This window comes from Petromyzon marinus, chromosome 62 (assembly GCF_048934315.1).
Source record: "Petromyzon marinus isolate PM22_M1 ecotype Great Lakes invasive population chromosome 62, UKy_Petmar_22M1.pri1.0, whole genome shotgun sequence".
In the NCBI taxonomy this organism is placed as follows: domain Eukaryota; kingdom Metazoa; phylum Chordata; class Hyperoartia; order Petromyzontiformes; family Petromyzontidae; genus Petromyzon; species Petromyzon marinus.
Window position 1 is genome coordinate 10,656,595 of NC_133728.1, and position 25,907 is coordinate 10,682,501.

Below are 25,907 nucleotides of genomic sequence, written 5' to 3' on the forward strand. Positions count from 1 at the left end.
GTGTTTATTAGAAACGATAAACTATTTTTTTTTATTTTGCCAGGAAAGGCCCACTGAGCTATTTAGCTCTTTTTCAGAAGCAGTCTAGCCACAAATGATACCTCAACCAAGTGGTGTATCATCACGTGGAAATGTAGAGCAGCCAAATACTCTTCACGCGTGTTTCTCAATGTGGAGGGGAAATACCTGGAGAAAAATCCACGCGATCACGGGGAGAGAGAGACGCAAACTCCACATATACAGCAACAGGCGTCAGGGTCAGGATCTAACCCACGACTTCTTGTATACCAGGCGAGGTAGTTAACATCTTACCACGGTGTCGTTTTGCTGTTGCTCCTCCGTTGAAGGAGCGCAGACTACAATGGTTTGGTATATGGGTCCATATCGTGGGTTGCATGGCCAAAAGCACACTGACTTGCGTCTTTAATGCATCTCTATGGATCCCTGTGTATCTATATGGATCTCTATGTGTCTCTATATATCTCTGTGTCTCTATGGATCGCTGTGTGTCTCTATGGATCTATGTGTGTCTCTATGGATCTCTATGGATTTATGTGTCTCTATGGATCTCTGTGTGTCTCTATGGATTTATGTGTGTTTTTCTATGGGTCTGTGTGTGTCTCTATGGATCTCTGTGTTTCTCTATGGATCTCTGTGTGTCTCATGGATATCTGTGTGCCTCTATGGATATCTGTGTATCTCTATGCATCTCCGTGCATCTCTATGGATATATCTGTGTCTGTATGGATATCTGTGCATCTCTATGGCTCTCTGCGTGTCTCTAAAGACCGTTGTGTGTCTCTATGGATCTATGTGTGTCTCTATGGATCTCTATGGATTTATGTGTCTCTATGGATCTCTGTGTGTCTCTATGGATTTATGTGTGTTTCTCTATGGGTCTGTGTGTGTCTCTATGGATCTCTGTGTTTCTCTATGGATCTCTGTGTGTCTCATGGATATCTGTGTGCCTCTATGGATCTCTGTGTATCTCTATGCATCTCCGTGCATCTCTATGGATATATATGTGTCTGTATGGATATCTGTGCATCTCTATGGCTCTCTGCGTGTCTCTAAAGACCTTTGTGTGTCTCTATGGATTTCTGTGTATCTTTATGGGTTTACTGTATGGCCCATAGCTTGGGTTGCGTGGTTACAATCACGCTACTGTGACTGGTGTCTTTAACTATCTATTCATGAAGGAGATGTGTCCATCGGCCTGTTGTTGATGTCCTGATGCGGCTGATGGTTCCACCACTGGTGTGTCTCTGAGGAGGAATGTCAAAGCCAGGATGTGCGATGATGTTCGGGTCTCTAATCATCCTGGACGTCAGCGTTGTTCCACTCTATTCACGATCGGCGTTCTTCCAGATCTGCATGAGACTCTGGGATGGTGACAGCAGCAGCGCGATCCCAGAGGGGGGGCTGGGACTTGAGTCGCCAGCAAGGGACATTGGTGAGGTCTTTGTTGATGGGTAGGCTATTGCTGGCAAGAAAGCTCGCAAACTCCATAGCACAATAAACTCACTCTCAGAATGTACGTGAGCTCTACAGCACCGGCTCATGCTAAACAACCTCGACATCAACCCCTCAAAGTCCGAGGCCATGTTTAGATAGCTTTGGCGGGCAGTTCCATAAAAGAAAACGCGGAGCAATCTCACGTTACCGGGAATTGCACTCCACAATCATCTCACCTATCAATCGCATACCAGCGATTCAATGCAGTGACACACTTACCACACCCGGGCTTGTACGCCGTATCAGGAATTGCGAAGATAAGGACGCCGCAAACACCACCATACATAGTCCAGTGGCTACACGCCTCGGCTATTACATCTCTCCGCTGTACAGAGTGTAACGATCGCCTTCGCAAAGCGTCTACAAAAAAACTCCCTCCACATTTAATTTCGGCTCGGTTTGCATTTTTTTTGCCGCTGCTGTTCATGATGATGACGATGATAACGCTGACGATGACTCCGACACTGCTGCCACTGCTGACAGTAATGACAATGAGGATGCTGCTTCTTCCGTACGGCTGATGTAGATGCAGAGACGACGACTACAATTTCACATTCAGGTGGTCAAGCCCAGATTACCGCGTCAGTAGGAGCAGTAGCGGAGTAGTAGTACATCATCATTATCGCTTTGATGTTTTCTTGTTCATATTTATGGATCGGGGCATTGCGCTGTTATACGTTGTACGATCTGTTTCTGCATGACCACAGTCGCACACTGCTTGAGAGTTTATAATTTTATATTTGCTGTTTTAAGCTGCTGCTGCTACTGCTGCTAGCGATGGTGCTGACGATGCTGCTGTTGATGATGATGGCTCGGACACTACTGCTGCTGATGATGGTGCTGACGATGCTGTTGTGGATGCTTCTGCTAATGATGATGATGGCGGGTCTCCACTCACCGGTGCGCTGTTTGTCGCTGCCAAGCCCGACGTAGGGGATGAACACGGCTCCCTCCGTCTCGAGCTTAAACTCCACGAAGCGAATCTCGAAGGCTTCACCCTGCGGCGCTCTGTGACACACGTGGTGACGTGCGGTGACACGCGGTGATGCGTGATGACGCGCAGTGACACCTGGTGATGTGCTGTGACACGCGGTGACGCACGGTGACGCGTGGTGACGCGCAGTGACACGTAGTGATGTGCGGTGACACGTGGTTACACATGGTGACGTGCGGTGACACGCAGTGACACATAGTGATGTGCGGTGACACGTGGTTACACATGGTGACGTGCAGTGGCACGTGGTTACACATGGTGACGTGCAGTGGCACGTGGTTACACATGGTGACGTGCAGTGACACGTGGTTACACATGGTGACGTGCAGTGACACGTGGTTACACATGGTGACGTGCAGTGACACGTGGTTACACATGGTGACGTGCAGTGACACGTGGTTACACATGGTGACGTGCGGTGACACGCAGTGACACATAGTAATGTGCGGTGACACGTGGTTACACATGGTGACGTGCAGTGACACGTAGTGATGTGTGGTGACACGCAGTGACACGTGGTTACACATGGTGACGTGCAGTGACACGCAGTGACACGAGTGATGTGCGGTGACACGCAGTGACACGTAGTGACGTGCGGTGACACGCGGTGACACGTGGTTACACATGGTGACGTGCGGTGACACGTGGTTACACATGGTGACGTGCGGTGACACGTGGTTACACATGGTGACGTGCAGTGACACGCAATGACACGAGTGACGTGCAGTGACACGCGGTGTTCGTCACCCGCAGAGTACAACTATGCGCCGCTTGCCTCGCTCGCCTCTGAAGCCTTAGACCCCGTGGTGTAATTCGAAACGAGCCGGTCACTGCGTACCGACGTCACGGTCCAAATGTGGTAAGTGAGAAAAATGACACCGCAGAATAAACCCCCTTTGGAATCACACAAAGGGGGCAAGCAGCAACCATCGTCACCCTACTTGCAGACTCGTGCCCGTTTCCAGGCCAGGCCCTGAGTCACCTTGTGCCGTACAGGGACAGCTGCCATTGGGGGGGGGGGGGGGGTGCCCTAGGCTAGACCTCACAGCAGCAATAATCGCCCAACCACTTGCAGACTAATTCCTGTTTACAGTGAAAGTACTGAGACATCTTTTTCCACACAGGGACAGCTGCCACTGGGCGTGCCCTCTCCCACGCGCTGAGATGTGTCGAGTGCTCTGAGATGCCCCGGCGTTAAGGAAGGCGGGCACCTCCGATTGGCACGGTGCTTCTAAAGAAGTTTAACATACATACGTGCCTACAAACACATCCATACGGTCATTGTTATTACATGGGGCATTCCTGTAACATATAACTGTTGTTATCCATAACGTGATCTACACCACATATCACACCTCCAAAGTTGCAAACCCTAATCTCCTCCTCCACCCTGCACACCGTGACCCACCCATCACCACCTCCTCCTTCACCCTACACACGGTGACCCACCCACCACTACCTCCTCCTACACCCTACACACCGTGACCCACCCATCACCACCTCCTCCTACACCTCACACACCGTGTCCCACCCATCACCACCTCCTCCTTCACCCTACACACCGTGACCCACCCATCACTACCTCCTCCTACACCCTGCACACCGTGACCCACCCACCACTACCTCCTCCTCCTGTTCTAAACCTCTAAGTTGCTGATCCCAACTTGGCGGTGAAAGTCTTCACATCGTCTATACGTACAAACAATGTTTCAGAAATAATACATATTATAATACATATTACAATACGTAGTATAATATGTATTACAATACGTATTGTAATTAGTTAATCAAATGTCACGCACGAGGAGTCACTCACGAGGAGTCATGCACGGGGAGTCACGCACGAGGAGTCATGCACGAGGAGTCACGCACGAGGAGTCACCCACGAGGAGTCACGGATGAGGAGTCATGCACGGGGAGTCACGGACGGGGAGTCACGGACGGGGAGTCACGCACGAGGAGTCACGCACGAGGAGTCACGCATGAGGAGTCACGCACGATGAGTCACGCACGAGGAGTCACGCACGAGGAGTCACGCACGAGGAGTCACTCACGAGGAGTCACGCACGAGGAGTCACGCACGAGGAGTCACGAGGAGTCACGCACGAAGAGTCACTGACGAGGAGTCACTCACGAGGAGTCACGCACGAGGAGTCACGCACGAGGAGTCACGCACGAGGAGTCATGCACGAGGAGTCACGCACGAGGAGTCACGCACGAGGAATCACGGACGAGGAGTCATGTACGAGGAGTCACGCACGAGGAGTCACGAGGAGTCACGCACGAGGAGTCACGCACGAGGAATCACGTACGAGGAGTCATGCACGAGGAGTCACGCACGAGGAGTCACGCACGAGGAGTCACGAGGAGTCACGAGGAGTCACGCACGAGGAATCACGCACCTCACGATCCAGTGGCACACGATGCCGATGGGGTAGCTCTCTGGGAAGTTTTTGGAATGGAAGCTTCCCGATGTCTCATTCAAAAGGAACTTGTCGTCGCACCTGGACACTAAATACAGAAACACGAGAACACGCACACACGTACCAGTTGAACAACAATAAACAACAACAACTGACTCAATGGGGATTACATCAGGCACAATCATCGCATCTCCTACTGGCAGAGTAATGCTCTTCTGCACACAGACCAGGTAAATAATAATTATAGTTGACATTTGCAAGGTGCATTTCATCCAAGGATCCCGATACGCTGGAGAAGTTCTTGACCGAGAAGTTGGCCGCCAACAATGTCCTTGTGCCACGCAGGGGCAGCTCACATTGGGGATGCCCTCTTAAGAATGTGGCCAGATGTAAACGGGATGTCAGTCGCTAAATTCTGTGTAGGGCTCTGCGCGATGCCCTCGTTCAGCGGAGAGCGGCTCCGTCAGACAACCAACTCGTGGTGATCACTGTCGCTCACATTGTGGACCTGGGGGCCTCACAGACCCATCACGAGGCAGGAGGAGAGAGAGAGAGAGAGGAGGGGAGAGAGAGGGGGGAGGGGAGGAGGAGAGCAGGAGTGGAGAAAGCGGAAAGAGGAGGAGGCGATCTGTAGGGGCGAGAGAGCAGGGGGAACATAGACATAGTGTAGGGAGAGAGGGGGTAGAGAGAGAGAGGGGGGGGGGGTAGAGAGAGGGGGTAGAGGGAGAGGGAAGGGGTAAGAAAGAGGAGAGAAGAGCGTGAAATCTTTTGTGAAATCTTTCATTTAAAAAGGGGGGGGGGCACATAAAGCAAAGCATTAAAGAAACCGAAATGATGAACGAAGCAAAGTGCCGACTACACCGAGCATCTTCTTGTTTCCTCTGATCGTAAAAAAAGGAGAGGAGAGAGATTAGAGGAGAGAGATGAGAGGAGAGAGAGGAGGGGAGAGGGAGGAGAGAGAGGAGAGGAGAGACATGAGAGGAGAGACATGAGAGGAGAGAGAGGAGGGGAGAGAGAGGAGAGAGAGGAGAGAGGACGCGCTTCGTTTGAGCTCCCCGTGGTAACTTTATAAATCTAACATACCCTCTTCTAATTAATTTCTTTTCTTCAAGTTTTTACTCAGCAGGAGTAAGTATTCTGCCTTTTGCACACACAAGTAGTACTTTTTGTGTGTTGCTCTATTTTTCTTTACCTTTTTTAAGCTTAACAGTTCAGGGTGAGGCCATAGCCTTTTGAAACACGGTGGTGTTTCTTAGGCGATGAGCTCAATCCCATAGTTAATTAAAGCATCGCTTTCATACTTTACAGGTATTTTTTTATACTCTACTTTTTGTTCCTTTATTCTTCTGCTTATGTTTTTAATCTCAGTTTACGATTCTCAAACTATTTGAGATTAAAATTTTGATTTAAAGCTTTCGTGACTGCAGTAATTCATATTCTTAGCTCTTTCGGTAAAGTCACGAGGCACCAACAGGACACCCTGAGGAGCCACAAGAACCACGCCTGGAGGAAAGCCCTGCCCTGCGTCTCTCCGGAGAGGCCTCGCTGGAGGCAACTCTACTCCAGCCCGACGTACAACCGCATCGGCGACCTCAGCTGGAGCATCGCCTACGGCACCGTCACCGCCGACGTCTCCCTGGCGTGCTTCACCGACACGTCCCCGGAGTGCCGGTTCTGCGGTAAAGTGGAGACGGTGACGCACCAAAACGTGGAGTGCAAGAGTCTGGACTCGCTGTTCAAGGTCCTGAGAAACATCCTCCTAAGGTTCAGCCTCCACTTCTCCCCGACGGTCCTCATCTTTGGATACCCGAAGGGCAACGGACCCCAACATCTTCAGGGGCTGGTCAACGTGCTCTTCGGCTACGCCAAGCTCGCCATATACAGGGTGAGGAAGGTGGCCCTGGAGGGGCAACGTCCGGCCAGCAGCCTGGGCATCTTCCACGCTCTGGTCGGAGCCAGGGTGTGGCTGGAGTTCCGCCACGCGCGGCTGACCCACGCCGTGCCGGCCTTCAAGGAGCAGTGGGCGCTGGAGGAGGCCGTGTGCTCGGTGGCAGATGACGAAGAGCTTTGCATGCAGATCTAAGCTACCCGTCGGAGGCCGTTTGACTGTGGGAAGGGCTGCGTGCAGGTGCAGCACTTGTCGTAGTTATAAAGAAAAAAAGAGAGAGCGAGAGAGAGCCAAATGGAGTAGGAAGAGAGGGGGCAGAGAGAGAGGGGGGGCGGATAGGGGGGTAGAGAGAGAGAGAGAGGAGAGGCAGAGAGGGGGGTAGAGAGAGAGGGAAGGGGTAAGGAGAGCAAAAAAAATAATTTTGCTGGGTCTTTAATTTAAAATGGGGGGGGGGGGGGTTACATAAAGCAAAGCATAAAAAAACTAAAAAAACGAAATGATGAACGGAGCAAAGTGCCGACTACACCAAGCATCTTCTTGTTTGCTCTGATCGAAAAAAAAGAAAAAAGAGAGAGGAGGGGAGAGGGAGGAGAGGAGAGAGATGAGAGGAGAGAGATTAGAGGAGAGAGGAGGGGAGAGAGAGGAGGGGAGAGAGAGGAGTTCTCACCACACCCCTCCTCGTCTCCTCCATCGGCGCAGTCACGGAGGCCGTCGCAGCGCGTGTCAAGCGGCACGCAGATGCCATCCCTGCACTGGAAGAAGATCGAAGGGTCACACAACGGGCCTGGTGGGGGGTAGAGGCGGATGAGAGGGGGTTGTGGGCAGAGAGACAAAGATCCTTCGTGTTAGCCATCAACAGACTGTTGGGGGTATATGCTGTTTGGCGAGCAACTGTTAAGGCACGCGAAGGATTTTGGTGTGGTCAACACCGCACCAGGCTGCCTTTGTCTCCCTACTGTTGATGCTTACATACCACACCAGGTACTCCTTTGAGGTGGGTTCAATCCCGACGCCTGCTGTATGTTGGGAGTTTGCAGTGTCTCTCTCCCCGTGGTGGCATGGATTTTTCCCCCCTCTCCACTTACAATCAACACCCACGCGTTCAGAGTATTTGGCTGCTCCAAATCTCCACGCCGATAACAAGGCAATTGGCTGGGCTAATCGGAGACTTTAATTTTACTTTGTAGGGCTCTGAATGGCCTCGCTCCGTCTTACCTAAAGGAGCTGCTCACCCAATGTCTAGGATGGGATGTGGTTAGGGGGCTTTGTGGGGTGAAAGAAAAGCCTTTCTCACCCTGGAGCTCACAGGAAATGGCGTCATCAGCCCTGCTCAGGTTGAGGTGCAGACTGGCGCCCCCTCTACAGGGTATACCATAAATCTGGAATCGTAAGGAAAATAACGGATTCATATGTGTTTGTTTTTGCAGGCCCAAGATGTCTCTGAGTGATGAAGAACGAGTCCAGATAATTCAGGAACGATGGTGGACACATTGAGCACGTTCTGTGAATAAAAGCGTTATTATTGCCTTTTTTGTATTATTTTTTCTATGATTCCAGACTTATGGGACACCCTGAAGCCCTGCTGCTGCTCGCTGTACGTGTCTATGTTGAACTTATTTCGCACCGTACGTAGTCAACCGCGCTTATCGGAGGTGCGGGGGGAAGGACAACAAACCAAAGCAAAAAGCAGTTCCAAAGAAGTAAGTTTGTCAATCTAGACGACGACTTAAAAGTAGACACAGCTCCAGCAGCTTCCTAATATTGGAAGGAAGAGCGTTCCAGACGGCCGCAGAAGCGCACGTGAAAGCGGGCGACACGATGCCCGTCTTTTATCGACGGCTGAGCCAAAAGCCGCTGCTGCTGCTGCTGTGAGGATGATGGAGTTCACGTGGTGGTTCTAGCTCCTTGACGAACGACGAAGCTAGCGGCCTCAGTTAGATTCCCTGCTCACGGTTAACACCAGTGACGGTTGTCTGAACAGGTCCTGGGCCTCACCGTAGGTCGACTCAGCCTCAAATAAGTACCTGGTGCAGTGTATAAACATCTCCACGCGGGAGACAAATGCGGCCGGGCGTCGTGCTGGCCACCTGCCCTCTCGTGTGCCGTGCCTCCCTCCATGGGTGCTGCTACTCGCTAACAGCACTTGCCCCAACAGCCAAAAAGCCGCTGCTGCAGCCGCTGCTGCGAGGATGGCCGGAGTTCGAGTGATGATCATTTACCCTCCTTGCTGGTGGTGTCTGCAGCTCAACAGATAAACCACGCGTGAGCACCAGGACCAATGAACAATCCTTGTCACCCCACGCCCTCCCCGACTATGCAACAATCACTCCAGCTGTGCCAGGGTGCCCGTTTTGTTTAGTTTTTTTTTAATTATGTGCACGAGCAGCAATCCCATTCAGATCTAGGGACACGATTCGAATGCGTCGATTGCCTCGCGAGAAAGGCCGAGAGAGATCCTGCCCACGATTCTACGTCATAAACATACCGGAACGGACACTGCCTGTGAAGGCCTGTGGCCTCGTTCGCTGTGCAATTCAGGAATGAGCCATTGTATAAAATATGTCTGATTTGGACCATGACGTCACTGGGCTTGGACCAGCACGTGCCACTTACCTGCCACTCACTTGCCACTCACATGCCACTCACCTGCCACTAACATACCACTCACCTGCCACTCACCTGCCACTCACATACCACTCACGTGCGACTCACCTGCCACTCACCTGCCACTCACGTGCCACTCACCTGCCACTCACGTGCTACTCACGTGCCACTCACGTACTACACACATACCACTCACCTGCCACTCACCTGCCACTCACCTGCCACTCACGTGCCACTCACCTGCCACTCACCTGCCACTCACGTACAACTCACCTGCCACTCACGTGCCACTCACGTGCCACTCACGTGCCACTCACCTGCCACTCACGTGCCACTCACGTGCCACTCACCTGCCACTCACCTGCCACTCACGTGCCACTCACCTGCCACTCACCTGCCACTCACGTGCCACTCACGTGCCACTCACGTACCACTCACCTGCCACTCACCTGCCACTCACATACCACTCAGCTGCCACTCACATACCACTCACGTGCCATTCACCTGCCACTCACATACCACTCACGTGCTACTCACCTGTCGTGCTCACAGAATCCGATGAGAGGACACTTGCAGTGGTGGTGGCCGTCATGGTGATGGGTGTGTGGGTAGCGATGGTTGCCGTGGTGACGGGTGTGTGGGTAGCGATGGTTGCCGTGGTGACGGGTGTGTGGGTAGTGGTGGTCGTCATGGTGACGGGTGTGTGGGTAGTGGTGGTCGTCGTGGTGACGGATGTGTGGGTAGTGGTGGTCATCGTAGTTATGGTTGTACGGGTAGTGGTGGTCGTCATGGTGACGGGTGTGTGGGTAGTCGTTAGGATGGGCACTGCACACACACACAAACACAATCACACAGTGGGTTATGATGAAACACAATTACTATTCTGTTTGTTTCCGCAGGAAAAGCCTTACAGAGTCCCAACACTCTCTATAAGGAGATAAGTTCCTGCCAAGTGTTTCTCAGCAGGGGGCGTTGTTGCTGCTTCGTGTAATGGCAATTGAGTAATTTGCAGGTAATTGATCAGCATTGGCATGTTTTGGACAATATCAGTTACATGGCGGCGGGGGGGGGGGGGGTTAGTTAAGGTAAAAAAAAACTGGAGAACCCGGAGGAAACCCACCTACAAAAAGGGGAGAATAATGCCAACACAACAAAACACAACTCAGGGACAAAGTGTCATCACTGAGCTATCCAAACATAAACGTGTTATTTGCTTACACAGGAAATCCTCGCTGAAACTCAGGGCAATTGGGTTGTTTGTGCCCATCCAACTGTGGCAAAATAGGATTTGTTCTGAAGATTCGTGTAAATACTACGTCGATATAAGTGTGAAACAGGGGAATGGTTTGACCCATAAACCCCCCTAATCAATGGCACTGAAATGGTACAACCTATATTGGGTAACGGGTCACGAGGGGAAGAACGTTTGTGACGAATTAACCGTGTGGGAGGAGAGACACGAGGTCTTTTCTCAAGGAAGAATAATTTTGATCTTTGGGCCTAAAGAATGCGTAGAAAATGGGGGAATCTGGTGTATAATGATAATGTTAAAGTGGACACAAGTACTGTACAGATATTCCTACTGTTTATTAACTGTATTGCTATAGATATGTGCTATATGCTTGTATAAACTAATGAAGTGTTAACTATGGTTTAGAATGTCACATCAATAGACATGTTAATTTTGGGTAAACATCGCTGCTCAGAAAATGTTAATGCATGAGGCGTTGTATGTATGTATGTTGAACTGCTATCGCACCGAACGTAGCCAACTGTGCTAAAGGGAGGTGCGGGGAAAAAAATGTTGATGCTACCTGAAAGTGATTCCCATAAGATTTTATGAGGGCATAATTCGAGAAAGTAGTAGCCGTCATATTGTAGGAGAGGAATATCGATGGGTGTATTGGGGCTCTACACAAGGATTGTTCCCGTGGTAAACTATCACCGCTGCGTGAAGCCAATTAGAGCCTGAAGAGGAAGTGGATGAGGTGGTGACCGCTTAGAGCGGTATTCTTCATTGCAAGGCCTGCGGGCCACTGGTGGCACCTGGTGGCCTTTTTGTGCGACCCCTGGAATGCGGCCCCCAACAATACAGAAATCGTGCTGTGAAACACCAATGGTTTCAAATGTGTGGCTGCCCTCACACTGATGTTTTATCGGCGAAAGCGCCCCCACCCCCCTTGACATGTAGTAAAGAACACTGGCCTAGAACATCATCAGGGGCCGTGAGGCCATGCAAGAGGGGGTCTCCACAACTCTGGCTGTCCGCCTGGTGATGCCAGTTGGAATTACTGATGAAACGTCGTACTCAGATTGTAAATGTTGTGGGTATTACTCTGCCAAATAGAAGAATGAGGGCCGTAATCGGGAAGGGCTTGTGCCTAAGGGGCTGTCCATAAATAATTCTGGACTCGTCACACGGCGTCACAAAAAGACAGACCCTCCTCAAATTTGACGTCACAAAGCTCTGCCCCCCCACCCCCCAAATAAATAAAACATCCTTCAAATCGCTTTTAACTATTCCCATTGTAGTGCATTTTTAATGTGGCGCTGCATTCTGATGTTGTAGGAAACACATTTATTAAAAAGTCTATTTAATTAAGTAGAACGTGTTGTCTATATTTATTTAAAGTTGCGCATTTTGATGTGACGTCAAATTTCTCAACCCCCCCCCCCCTCGTCACACATCATCACATATATCTGACCCCCCCCCCCCCGCTAGGTGCGTGACGTCATTTATGGACGGCCCCTAATACAATAATGAGGGCCCTAATCGGGAAGAGCTGGTGCCTAATACAGGAATGTGTGGGACTTACAGAGTAATGGGGGCTGGGTCTAAAGGAGGGCGGCTGGGTCGAAGAGAATGAGCGGGGCCTACAGAGGTTGAACTTCCGTGTTGATTTAAGGCCGGGGGTCGGCAACCTGCGGCTCCGGAACCGCCCGCGGCTCTTTAAGGAACTGCTTCGTGACGTTATGCACACTGCATTGCGGCTCATGAAACATGGACTTACATATTTTTTAATGAATTCATAAAAATTGGCTTTTATTTTTATTCCTGATTTAAGGTAATAAACGCATATAATCCAATATATGCAGTATCCAGCAGCATAGCTTTAGTGCCACAGATGCTGCCATAAATCAGCCAGTACATTTTTATAATAATTATAATAATCTTCAAAGTGCGTATAACACATGATGACAGTATCACTGTTATGTGTTCAATCATAATTATTTTCAGTTACTTGTTGGATAAAGGCCTCTCTTGCGCTGTGCCGGTCATGGGGCAGATCGCGGTGGCGAGATGATAACTGCCTGGTATGCAGCAGATGGAGGGTATGATGCCGACCCTGATGCCTGTTGTATATTTGGAGTTTGCATGTCTCTCTCTCATTTTCCCCGTTGTCGAGTGGATTTTTTCCGGGTCCTCTGGCTTTCCCCTCCACATTTATCATCAATATCACGTGTTTAGAGAATATGGCTGCTTTAAATTTCCCACGCAATAGAGCTCAGTGGAGCCTTACCTGGTAACATAAAAATAGTTTTTTTTATACTTGTCGACGTGGGTCACTGCGGGTGCTTCGGCCAATCATGTCAGTGAGTCGACCCATGGCACCTGTGTCTGTCCCGTGACCTCCTGCCAACGGGCGTTCGACACTTCACGTGGCCTTAAAGTGCACATGGCCTGGCACAATTGCCCCGGAGACGTCACCGCCAATTAGTGGCGAATGGCGTTTGTTGTTGTCGGCGAAAGCCTCACCACTGATGTCGACGCTCGCCAACTCGATGCTGAAATGCCCCAGCGTGCCGTGCTGCGCGTTCGCGGTGTCCCCTGCCAGGGCGTTCATCAGCACTTTCCGTGCCTCCAGGGCGACACTCTGCGTCACTGCAGAGTGGAAGTTGAGCAGAAAGGCCACGAGCACGCTGCCATTCCTACAGCGAGAACCCACAGCGAGACCCTCCCGATTAAATTTACTCCACACGCCCACATAATCAACAATTCTTCGTGGTGGCAGCTGCAATCCAGCACTGTGGAGGCAGCAGCGAGGGTTGGAGGATCACTGCACAGATGTTGCAAAACTCCGTTCCCTTGTAGCCTGACTTTCCAGGAGGAGGTGGTACAGCAAAAAAAACCGTGAACTCCACCTCTTCTATCTGTTATGGGATAGAGTGTTGCCCCGTCGTATGCGTAGGTTTTCCGCGGGCGCTCCAGTCTCCTTCGACATGTATAAATACTCATTCATTGGCCGATAGCACCTCAATATATACAGCGGACCGCAGAGCTTGGGCAATTGTTGGTAACGCCGGCTCATTGAGTGGCCGCTGCCTTTCGTACTCGTCTGTGGTTCCCCGGGCATCCGAGTCATCCTCTCTCTCTCTATGCCAGGGGTGGGGAACGTCCGGCCCGCTGGTCGTATAAGGCCCGCTAAATCATTTAGTCTGGCCCTGCCAAGGCAACCGCAGGCGGGACTTAGGTACTTCTTAGCTCACCGGGTACTTCAAAATAAACCGAAACTTAACTGAGATGTTGGACCACCACCACAACTGGACATCTCGTTAATTTTACGGAGAAAGTTGTCTCACATCGTTCCACGGAGTGTCCGGATCCGATCCGAGGAGGACCCAAGATCTTCCTCGGCTAGGTCAGATCCTGGTTGGAGGATTGTGGGGATCCCTGACGATGGATTTCTGCAGCAGGCTGGTATTTTCCCAGGCTTTGTGAGTGCAGTCGACTGTACTCCTATGGGGCAGCTAGCGGGAGACGAGGTTAGAGCTGTATTGCTACCAAATCAGGTCTCAGCGATGCCCTCAGTCAACGTGTCTGTGGTGAGGTTTGTTTTAGGTGGAGCCCGAGATTCTATACTGGTCTAGTGAGCTGTCACCCTGGCTAAACGCTCTATATTAACGTTGACAACAATTAAATTAAAATCGATTCATAATATAACTCCCCATTCGCCCTAACAGCTTTAGAGCACCTGAGTCTGAAACTGAGGAATGTGGAAGGAGAGTTCACCCAGATCTGGGCCCCCCTCGTGAATGCCACTCCAGCGACTTTGAGTTTACTTGACTGGACTGAAATGAGACTGACTCCCCCCCCCCCCTCTCTTTCCCCCTTCCTTCTCTGAAGAAAAGTGATCTGATGCACCACGTACCGCAGAACGCTACAGTCCTACACGTCCGCGTTGGTTGTCTGACCGAGCCGCCTATCCCACTACACACCACACTCCCCTGTCGCGAAAATTGTATAACCCCCCCGCCCCCGTGGTTGGATCAATACAAATGTATTTACATTTTTTAAATCTATATATAAAAGGGAAATTTGTGAATATGTGTGTCTGTTCGAAATGTTTAGCATACTTCCCAACATGTAACAAACTTGAAATTTGGCATGTGGGTAGCTTCGAGACTGTATACAATGCAAAAAGTAGAAAAAAAATAGACTTTTCTATTTGGGGGGGGGGGGCGCAATAATGGATATATTTTGCACAGCAAGTGAGCGGTGACGTCACATCTGTGATGTCACCCGCATGCGGCAGCGTCACGCAGTGTGCCTGCTGACGTCACGCACCCCCCACCCCACCCTCCGCATAGGCCGTGCATTAATCCAATACAAAAATCCAAGTCTCGGGCGAAGCTGGGTAGTAAAGCTAGTTTAAAATAAACGTCATCGTGACCATGAATCGTGACCATGAATCGTGATGGGGGGGGGGGGGTCTAATTGTCACATGTCATCTTCCTCGCCTGGTATGTTCCCGCCGTGGATCTTTTCCTCCGGGTCCTCTGGCTTTTCCCTCCACAATTTTGAAGCAATGCGTTTAGACTATTTCAATTATTTAGCTGCTAAAAATGTCCAATTGATAAGCCACTTCGTTGAGCTGCTATCATTTATGCTCAGCACGCTTTACAAAAACAAGTTAATACCTCGGTGGCCTTTGTCTGGTAGGATGGGGATGGTTTCGTGTTGTATTTGTCTGCGTTTGGGTGGTTTGTTTACCTCTCTTGTACTTTGCACTCCGATCGTGTTGTTGTTTTGTGTTTGTTGACACGTTCTTACCCCGTGCCCTGACTAGACGTCTGTGAAAAATAGCTTCATAGCTCATCGGATCTCCCGGTGTAAATACAGATTGTGATTCTGTCTCAGAGCCGTGCGTCGCTCTCATTGGCTGAGTGAATGATGGGGTTGGGGTACGTTTGCTTGGCCGATGCTGCTGAGTGCTTGTACTCGTAAGCGCTTAATAGATCTTCTAATTTATAAAAAAATAGTAAAAAAAATTCTGCTAGACAAAAAGCGATAAGAATCAGTGTTCTACGGGGTCACGCTAAGCGAGGTCTGCCTGTATTATTATTTGTTCTTGATATGGAGCCCTATAATAACAAAGCACTTTACACGCGATAAGCGTCTCATCTCAAAAGCTCTAGGTCTGCAACAGACCATTCGTCTGCCAATGTGGGTGGTGATGATTGCTGTGTGTTCTAGCCTAGGGCACCACCAGTGATAGCTGTCCCTCTGCGGCACAAGAGGACATAGGAACTGGCCTGCAAGAGGCCATTAGTCTGCCAGTTGGGAGCGTGCATTGGTAGCCAATGGTGCTAATCAGCGATTGGGTGGGAAGGATAACAAACGAAACACAAAGCGCAGTTCCCATGAAATGAGTTTTTAATTCAGAATTAAAAGTGCACAAGTCCAGTGGCTTCCTAATATCGGAAGGAAGAGCGTTCCAGACGGCCGCATAAGCGCATCTAGAAGTGCGTGATGCAGTGACCATCTTTGTTCGATGGTTGGCCAATAGCCACTGCGAGGATAACCGGAGTTTTGGCGTGATGGTTTATTCTCCCTGACGAGATCATCAAGGTATTGTGGTTCAAAAAGAAGCCTTAAAGAAATGAGTTTATCAATCTAGATGATTATTTCAAAGGGCCTAGTTCCAGTGGTTTCCTAAAGAGCGTTCCAGACGGCAGCAGAAGCGCATCCGAAAGTGCCACGCATTAGTAGTAACCGTCTTTGTTCGATGGTTAATGGCCATTATTTGCACAGTGGTCTTGCAATGTCGTGCGCATTAATTCCAGGTCATACTTGAATTCCTTCACGCTTGAGAATGAGTAGAGGTGGGTGAGGCTGCTGGAGCCATAGAGAGAATTTATCTGCAACAAAAACAAACAAGGGGAGCGCACACAGGGTGGCTGTCACGTGCAGTGCCTACGTTCACCACACAAACTTAGCAACTCAAACGGGACTACCATCACTAGCCCCGGCCACTTCTTTATGACCCTTGGGCTACACCCATTTCAAACCTTTTAAAACAGTCTGCCTCAGCAGCAGACCATGCTTTCCCACCTGATGACGGACGCTTGTGTTGCGCCCGAAACGTCGTGATTTATTTTATTTTATACCTACGTGACTTTACCAAAAGAACCAAAGAGTAGGGACTACCCGGCTCTGAACATGTGGTGGAAATTCCACATTTCTAAGACAGGTCCAGGATACACTTAGAACGTACGTTTTTCTATTCCCACGAAGTAGTACTGATATCAGAGTTAAAACAATATCGCGGGTTGCAATCCGGGTTCACGGCACAGAGAGTCGAGGCGTTTAGCAGGCGGAGTGAGTGAGTTAGTGAGCGAGTTAGTGAGAGAGTGAGTTAGTGAGAGAGTTAGTGAGAGCGTGAGTGAGTTAGTGAGTGAGTGAGTGAGTTAGTGAGTGAGTGAGTTAGTGAGTGAGAGAGAATTAGTGAGAGCGTGAGTTAGTGAGTGAGTTAGTGAGAGAGTGAGTGAGTTAGTGAGAGAGTGATTTAGTGAGTGAGTGAATTAGTGAGAGAGTGAGTGAGTTAGTGAGTTAGTGAATGAGAGAGAATTAGTGAGAGATCGAGTTAGTGAGTTAGTGAGAGAGTGAGTGAGTTAGTGGCAGAGTGAGTGAGTTATTGAGAGAGTGAATTAGTGAGAGAGTGAGTGAGTAAATGAGAGAGTGAGTGATTTGCTCCACCAGGCTCTGGATTTCGTAGGCGAGGACTTTGAACGAGTCGCTACTTCTGTTTCCCAGTGCCGGCACGAAATCGGCTCCGGCCGTGATGCGGAACGAACCCTCCGCTGCCCTCACGCCGCTCACCTGCGTCGACTCTTCTAGAGGAACACAGCATGCGGGTTAACACGCACGCACACAGCCACAAGACAACGAACCCTTAACAGGCTGTTGGGTGCAAGTGCTGTTCGCGGGTAGCACCTGTGGAGGCCGCCTACGGTACACGAGGGGATGTGTGGTCAACACCGCGTCCGGCCGCTGATTTTTACACACCGCACCAAGCACTTATTTACGGCTGATTCGACCTCGGGCAGGCCCAAGACCGGTTCAGACAATCGTCACTGGTGCTGGCTGTGAGCGGGAATCGAACTCGGCTGGCGAGGTTCGTAGTGCAGTGCGCTAACCGCTTCACAACCGCTCCCCCTACACACACATCGTCACATTGCCACACACCCATAGCCACACACAAAGCCACAACAACAACAACCAGCATTCACCACTAAGTAGCAGTGACTTCACCACGGCGCCTGTGCCAGGCTACGTGCACGTTGAGGCCACGTGAAGTGTCGAACGCCCGCTGGCAGAAGGTCACGGGGCAGACCCAGGTGCCACGGGTCGACTGACTGAGATGAGTGGCCGATGCACCATCTCACCTGTGCCCCCTACTGTGCCAACTTGCTGTGATTTAGCCACCCGGCACTCCGCTCGTTGTTAAGAGCTTCACTCCTCTGCCCTCCGTTGTTGTTGGTGGACGACTGCCTCCAACTGCTCAGTAGCAGCGTCCTTCACGAGCCTCCTCCACAGAGGCCGATCTTGACACGGCTGGTACCAATCAACGGGAAGTCCACTCAGCTCCACGTCCTCCTGTATCACATCACTCCATCTCTTCTCCAGCCCGTTTAGCCCCCTCTATCCGGGCGAACAAAAGCTGTTTAGGCATGCGGTGGCTAGGCATGCGGGCAACATGACCCAGCCAACGCAGCCTTGCCTGCCGGAGGAGCTCACCGATGGGACGTTGTCCAGATCTTTCAAGGATTTGTGAGCTCCTCACACAATCCAGCCTGGTTAAACACAGAATGGATCTTAGGCTAAATGTATTTAAACATTAGGGGGGTCCACGTTTCGCAAGCATAGAGAAGGGAGGGCATGACTGGCCGAGAAGACCTGAAGATTCGTGTGGAGCGATAGATTAGGTAGCTTCCACACAGCGCTACGCTCGGCACTCAGTGGTTGGGAGACCGGCGGAGAGCGACACCCATTGGGTGACCCTCTGCGGCCGCGTCGCGCCCGCCGATGGCTACACGGTGCGCAAACTCCCACGGAGAACCGCGCCGTCGACCGCCAACCGAAGACGGGCGTGGTGCTAGGGAGACAAAGGCGGCCGGGCGTGGTGCTGGCTACCCGCCCCCTTCCCGTGCCGTTCTGGCCTTCGTAGGTGCTCGCTAAAAAGCACTTGCCCCAACAGTCTGTTCAGGCTACACGGAGGATGTTTGCCTTTATCTTTGTGTGGCGATCCACCGACCCTCTGGCCTCCACAAGTGCTGGGTTGGATCGCAGCCTGCCACGTGCAGATCCACAGCCCCGCTTACAAAGCTGCCCCCTGCGTAAGCGTTGCACCTTTTGGAACCTTCATCTCAAAGCACCCCGTCCTATTCCCCCTCCCCCTCCCCTTCCCCCACCCCCTCCCCTTCCCCCTCCCCTTCCCACACCCCCTCCCCTTCCCACACCCCCTCCTATACCCCCTCCCCCCGCCCGCCCCTGCGTCAAGTGCGCAAAGTCCTCTGCCACCCTCAGCCTTTGCGATCCAACTACGGGGAACTCAATGATGAAAAAATAAGACTAAGGCATTATTTATACAACTACCCATTGTGGCAATAAAACAGGTGGTCTGATGCTGGCGAGACTAGGCCATAAAGAAGGCTGTCTACGATGTAGGCCAATCAGTTTCAAGCACAATTCATACATTATGATTATCAGATTATCAGAGCATGTTTGTTTGCATGTTTAACCACAAGTAGCTGTGGCTGATGCACACTTGAATAATTGCAAAAGGCGTCTTTCTGGTGTTTGAACATCATAACGCAACTGTTTTAGGGGCCGTCCATATATGACGTCACGCACCTGGGGGGGGGGGTCAGACATTTGTGACGAGGGGGGGGGGGGTTGAGAAATGTGACGTCATGTCAAAATGCGCAACTTTAAATAAATATCGACAACACGTTCTACTTAATTAAATAGACTTTTTAATAAATGTTTTCTCCTACAACATCAGAGTGCAGCGCCACATTAAATACGCACTGCAATGGGAATAGCTTACAGCGATTTGAAGCATGTTTCATTTTCAAAATGGAAATATGTTTTTTGGGGGGGCGGGGAAGAGCTTTGTGACGTTATATTTGAGGAGGGTCTGACTTTTTGTGACGCCGTTAGTCGTGTTCCTCGAAATATTTAATACCTTTGCTGCTGATAACCTGATTGATGTTTACGTAGTTTTGTGGCAATTTATATTTCGATCGTTCGTATCTCAGTCCTGGTGAGGGTCGCGGCGTCATTGCTTTGAGTGGTGCCGGTCCACACCTCCCTTTCCCTGGCAACAGACTCCAGCACTTCCACACTATACACTACACTATACACTACTACACCATACACTACTATACACTACTATACACTATTACACTATACATTACTACATTATACACTACACTATACACTACTACACTATACACTACACCAGTGGTTCTTAACCTGGGTTCGATCGAACCCCAGGGGTTCGGTGAGTCGATCTCGGGTTCGGCAGAGCCCCCGCCACGGAGGTCCGGACACACTTGAATTATTGTGTAAATTTGTGATGACACACATGGCCCGCTTGGCCATCACTGGCTGCAGATGATCATGCTACACTGCTTGGCCAATCAGTGCTGCGGGGAATTTAGTGCGTACTCAGTAGTCAACGTGTGACTGTTGTTGTCGTACGTCGTGTGATTTCTTTAATATTTTATCCATACTAACTATGTCGGGCAAAAGAAGAAAGTGGTCGGACGAATATGTACAACATGGATTCTCATGTATCACGGAACGTGATGGAAGTGAGCGTCCTATCTGCATGATTTGCAACGCCAAGTTGAGCAACTCTAGTCTTGCACCGGCAAAACTAAAGGAACACTTCTTGAAGCTACATGGAGACGGGGAATACAAGAACACAACACTTGGTGAATTACGGGTGAAGAGAGCCAGATTCGATGAAAGGGCCACTCTGCCTGCTCTTGGATTTGTACCTGTTAACAAACCGATCCTGACAGCATCGTACGAAGTTGCTTACCTGATCGCAAAGCAGGGCAAGCCACACACCATTGGTGAAACACTTGTGAAACCAGCTGCATTAAAGATGGCGAATCTGATACTCGGAACAGCGGCCGAAGGTAAATTATCCCAAATTCCCCTTTCAAATGACACTGTCAGTGACAGAATAGAAGACATGAGTAAAGACATCTTGGCTCAAGTAGTCGCGGATCTGATTTCAAGCCCGGCAAAATTCAGCCTTCAACTCGACGAAACCACAGACGTTTCTGATCTAAGCCAGCTTGCTGTTTTTGTACGCTATGTGAAAGACGACATGATAAAAGAAGAGTTTTTATTTTGTAAGCCTCTTACAACAACAACGAAGGCAGCCGATGTGAAGAAGCTTGTGGATGACTTCTTCAGAGACAACAATCTTTCATGGGATATGGTTTCTGCAGTTTGTACGGACGGAGCTCCAGTCATGCTGGGAAGAAAGTCTGGTTTTGGTGCGCTAGTAAAGGCCGATGCACCACACATCATTGTGACGCATTGTATTCTGCACAGGCATGCGTTGGCAACAAAAACCTTACCTCCAAAAATGGCAGAAGTATTAAAAACTGTGGTGGAATGTGTGAACTATGTGCGAAAAAGTGCTCTGAGGCACCGCATCTTCAGTGAGCTGTGTAAAGAAATGGGCTCTGAATTTGAGGTACTTCTGCTCCATTCTAATATTCGGTGGTTATCCCAGGGACAGGTGCTGAATCGTGTTTTTGCCATGCGTGTGGAATTAGCCCTGTTTTTGCAAGAGCACCAACACTGCCATGCAGATTGCTTCAAAAATCCTGAGTTCATTCTCATTTTAGCGTACATGGCTGATATATTCGCAGCTCTCAATCATCTCAATCAGCAGATGCAGGGTGGTGGAGTCAATATCATGGAAGCGGAAGAACACCTGAAGGCTTTTCAAAAAAAGCTACCGTTATGGAAACGACGAACAGAGAACAATAACTTCGCAAACTTCCCGCTTCTGGACGACTGTGCAAGTAAGATCGAAGATGTGTCTGGAATCGGAGATATTTCTGTATCCACGGAACTGAAGCAAACAATTGCCACGCACTTAGATGAGCTTGCAAAGTCTCTCGACGGATATTTCCCTACAAGAGAGTCATATCCAGCATGGGTGAGACAGCCGTTCACGTTTGCTGTTGAAACAGCAGATGTCAATGATGAATTCCTCGACGAAATCATTGAAATTCAGCAGAGCCAGGTTCAACAGCAACTCTTCAGAACAACAACGCTCTCAACGTTTTGGTGTCGACAAATGAACAAGTATCCAGTTATTGCTAAGAAAGCCCTGGATTTTTTATACCATTTGTTACAACATATCTTTGTGAGCAATCCTTTTCGAGGATGCTGGACATAAAAACGAAGAAAAGGAACAGACTTTGCTGTGAAAATGACATGAGAGTGGCACTTGCCAAGGTGAAGCCACGCATATCTGAACTGATCTCTCAAAGGCAACAGCAGAAGTCACAGATTTCCAGGTATGTAATTTGTTGTGAGTTTATGCATTGTGTTGGTTTTATTCTTTGAACAAGGTAATGTTCATGCACGGCTCATTTTGTGTACCAGTAAAAAACATATCTACGTCTTGAATTTGAAAAAAATCACATTTTATTTTTCACTAAAGAGGGGTTCGGTGAATGCGCATATGAAACTGGTGGGGTTCGGTACCTCCAACAAGGTTAAGAACCACTGCACTACACACTACTACACTATATACTACTATACACTACCATACACTACTACACTATGCACTACTACACTATACACTACTATAATGTACCACACTATACACTACTATACACTATACACTACTTAACACTATACAATACTACACTATACACTACTACACTACTACACTATACACTGCTATACAGTACCACACTATACACTACTATACACTACTATACACTATAAACTACACTATACACTACTACACTGTCAAAAATCGTCAAAAATCGCGTGACGTCATTTATGGACGGCCCCTTATTGCCAGAAAGGGTAAAACCTATTCTCATTTCTCACAATTTTGGATGCTGGCAAAAAAAAATGCATCACGTCGATATAACTTGTTCGACCCGAGCTGTAAGTGTTCTGAAGTGAGAAAAAAGACAAACCTCCACTGCCTTCATCACGCACACATCGACCTGACGCTTGAGTGCGTGCCGCCTTTACGAGACGGCGGTAGCGAGGGACTGAGCTCCCGTCTCTATGGTCACCTCTTTGCCGGCATCGAATTTTTTTTCCAAGAATAGTTTTTTTTTTACCTTTTCTGGCAATAAAACAGGCGTTGTGTCCTGATGATCAAACACCAAAAATAGACACACACACACCTTTTGCAAAGCATCAAGTGCTGCATTCACCACAAAAAAATGGCTAAATCGTGCAAACCAAATCTGTTAAAACCAAGTTGAACCGATTCAATCTGAACTGTGCCCAAACCAATGATGTTTAGCTACTGAACACAATGCCACATGCAAGAATGTAATTTATGGCAAATGTGCACATTTTAACTGGTTTGAACACGTATTTTATGTTAAACTGTTTAACCGTTACCAAATCTTCCAAAACCAAGTTGAACCCGTTCAACCTGAACGCGTGCCAAAACCAATGATACCGACTGTCCGGTGATTGAGCAGCACAACTCAAAAACCACGACAGCGAGCGACTTAGCCAGGACAGCCACGCCGAGCCCCAGGACTCCTATCGGGGAGGTCCTGCCACATGGGGACGTTTGGACAATACGGGGTCACACTGTGTGTTAATCAGAATCAGTATTTATATTGGAGGAATCCGATGAGCTGTAAGCTCTTTTTCACAGATGTCCAAGTTAGGGGCACGGGGTAAGAACATTACAACGACAAACACGATAGTAGTGCAAAGTGCAAGGAAAGTCAAACCAATCACCCAGAAACATACAAACACAACTAAAACCATCAAAATCCTACCACGCAAAGTCCACTGAGGCGTTAACTTATTTTTTTCAGAAGCGAACCTGGCTATCACAAATGATAGCCCAACAGAGTGGCTTATCATCACGTGGAAATGTCGCCAATTGTGTACTCTATACGTATGTGATTGCGTCAGGACCAACGGAGTGGTCGTAGCATTCGCTGTGGTGACGCCTCGCTCACAGATATCCCCATGCGAGTCTATGGATCTGTACGAGTGTATGGTTCTGTATGTGCACCTATAGATATCTACGTCGTCTTCTGAGCCAGATGATTGCGTTAGGAGATAGCGTAGTATAATCGCTGTGGGGAGGCCTCATTCATAGAGATCCCCGTGTGAGTCTATGGGTCTCAGTACGAGTGAATAGTTCTGCATGTACACATATAGATAGTTCTCTTCCAGCCTTCTTCGTACGGCTGATGTTCACGCGAGACCAGCAGATGTAGCTTCACATTGAGCTGGTTGATGAGCCAGTTTTATAGCAGCTACTCATTTGTTGAAGGTGTTGGCCGTGAATATCGGAGGGTTTAAAGCTGAGGTTCTTAACCTTGGGTGCACGCTGCACCCTCTGGGGGTGCGAGATGCTTCGTTCTGGGGGTCCGAGACACGGCCAGATTCTTGTAGAAGGTAAATAATCGAAAACACAAATGAAGCATGGGCACGTAAGTAACAACTTACTTTGTTTCATTGTTAACACCGTACGAGTGAAAAGCAAAGGGGTGCTGGGCTGCAGTAAAGGTTAAGAACGGCTGCTTTAGAGCATCGTGAGTTGGCACCGCGCACCGCTCCTCGGTTTCGAACTCAGGTCTGCCTCTGCAGTTACAAGCGGACCTCCGAGCGTAGAGAGTTTGATGGCCTCAGCCTTGGGTCATCAGCGTTTGACTGCACAACGACAAAAATCCTCCCTCCAGAATAAAAAAAAAATGTGGCTCTGCACTAAAAAAAAAATGCTGGGCTAACTTACAGCTCGGAGAAGTTGTAGACATTTGTGTGGCCGACACTCGACGAGGCGTTGAACAGTGGAAGAGCGGCTCGGGAAGTTGCAGCCCTGCACTGCGTTCATTTAGAACAAGTAGACCTCTTCTTCTGTGGGCCGTTCTCTATACAGAAAGGGCCGCATTGCTCTGGGACAAATCCGAATGGGTTCTGTGTCTCGTGATAGAACAATTGGGATGAAATTCAAACGAATCCATTATTAATTTTACAAGGTAAGCCCCCACTGAGCTACGTAGCTCGTTTTCAGAAGCGACCTGGCCACAAATGATAGCTCAACTAAGTGGCGTATCATGTGGAAATGTATAGCGGCCAAATACTCGAAACGCGTGATGTTTATTTTCAATGTGGAGGAAAAAACCGGAGGACCCGGATAACAATCCACATGACAACGGGAAGAGAGACAACGATATTCCTGCATACCAGGCGAGGGAGTTAACACCTCGCCAAATTGGCGGGGCGGGGGGGGGTATAATCTGTGTTTTCAATAAAAAAAGTAAAATGAATCCTACTGAAGCAACACAATTCTCATTGGCGGCGTTGTGGAGATCACAAATAACCAGGCACAGTAGATACGCAGACAATAAGTCTCCTTTACATATTTGTCTCGCCACAAAAAACTGCTCGTTGTTGTGTTTAGTTTGTTGTCCTTCCCCCCACACTTCCGATTAGCACGGTTGGGTACGTGTAGTCCGCGCCGTACCTGTAACGCGCGCCTCGGAGGCGAGCCACCCGATGGCCAGGAGACCGACCGCGGCAGCGAGGAGCAGCGCAAAGAGGACGATCAGCGACACCTCCAGGGAACTGAGCAAGCCTCGGCGACAGCCCATGGTGGAGAACAAGAAAACGAAGTGGTGGCCTCAATCTCCGCTCAACAGGCACCTGGATGTCTCCTTCGAGGTCTCTTGGAGCTGTCTCTCTCAAGGTCTCATTCGGAGCTCTGGAAGATCTCTTGGTTGCAGGGCCTCTGGAAGGGACTCCCCGAGGAGGACTTCGCGGAGGAGGCTTTCCCTTGAAAGGGTCAATACAAAGTCCGCCTTGAAGATCTGTTGAGCGCGGTTGGCTACGTGCGGCGTGAAAGGAGTTGCGCGCACGTACACGCGTCGCGGTTGCTATCGCAAAGGGCACCTTGCGATGTGGCCGCAGCAGAGACGCGTCCCGGCGCGAGGTTCGGGTGACTCA

General features: G+C 49.6%; 1 protein-coding gene across 1 annotated transcript in view; it reads right to left on the reverse strand.

Moving 5' to 3' along the window:
* LOC142906279 (enteropeptidase-like) overlaps positions 1–25,555 on the reverse strand; it is a 37,234-nt gene extending 11,679 nt beyond the window's left edge. Inside the window, exons 1-8 of the mRNA XM_076053764.1 lie at positions 25,429–25,555; positions 17,403–17,539; positions 16,497–16,564; positions 13,182–13,354; positions 9,962–10,249; positions 7,488–7,604; positions 4,912–5,020; positions 2,414–2,523 (exon numbers count right to left, since the gene is read on the reverse strand). Of these exons, the coding sequence (XP_075909879.1) occupies positions 2,414–2,523; positions 4,912–5,020; positions 7,488–7,604; positions 9,962–10,249; positions 13,182–13,354; positions 16,497–16,564; positions 17,403–17,539; positions 25,429–25,555 (1,129 nt within the window). The remainder of the gene's footprint in view (positions 1–2,413; positions 2,524–4,911; positions 5,021–7,487; positions 7,605–9,961; positions 10,250–13,181; positions 13,355–16,496; positions 16,565–17,402; positions 17,540–25,428) is intronic.
* Positions 25,556–25,907: the final 352 nt, after the last annotated feature.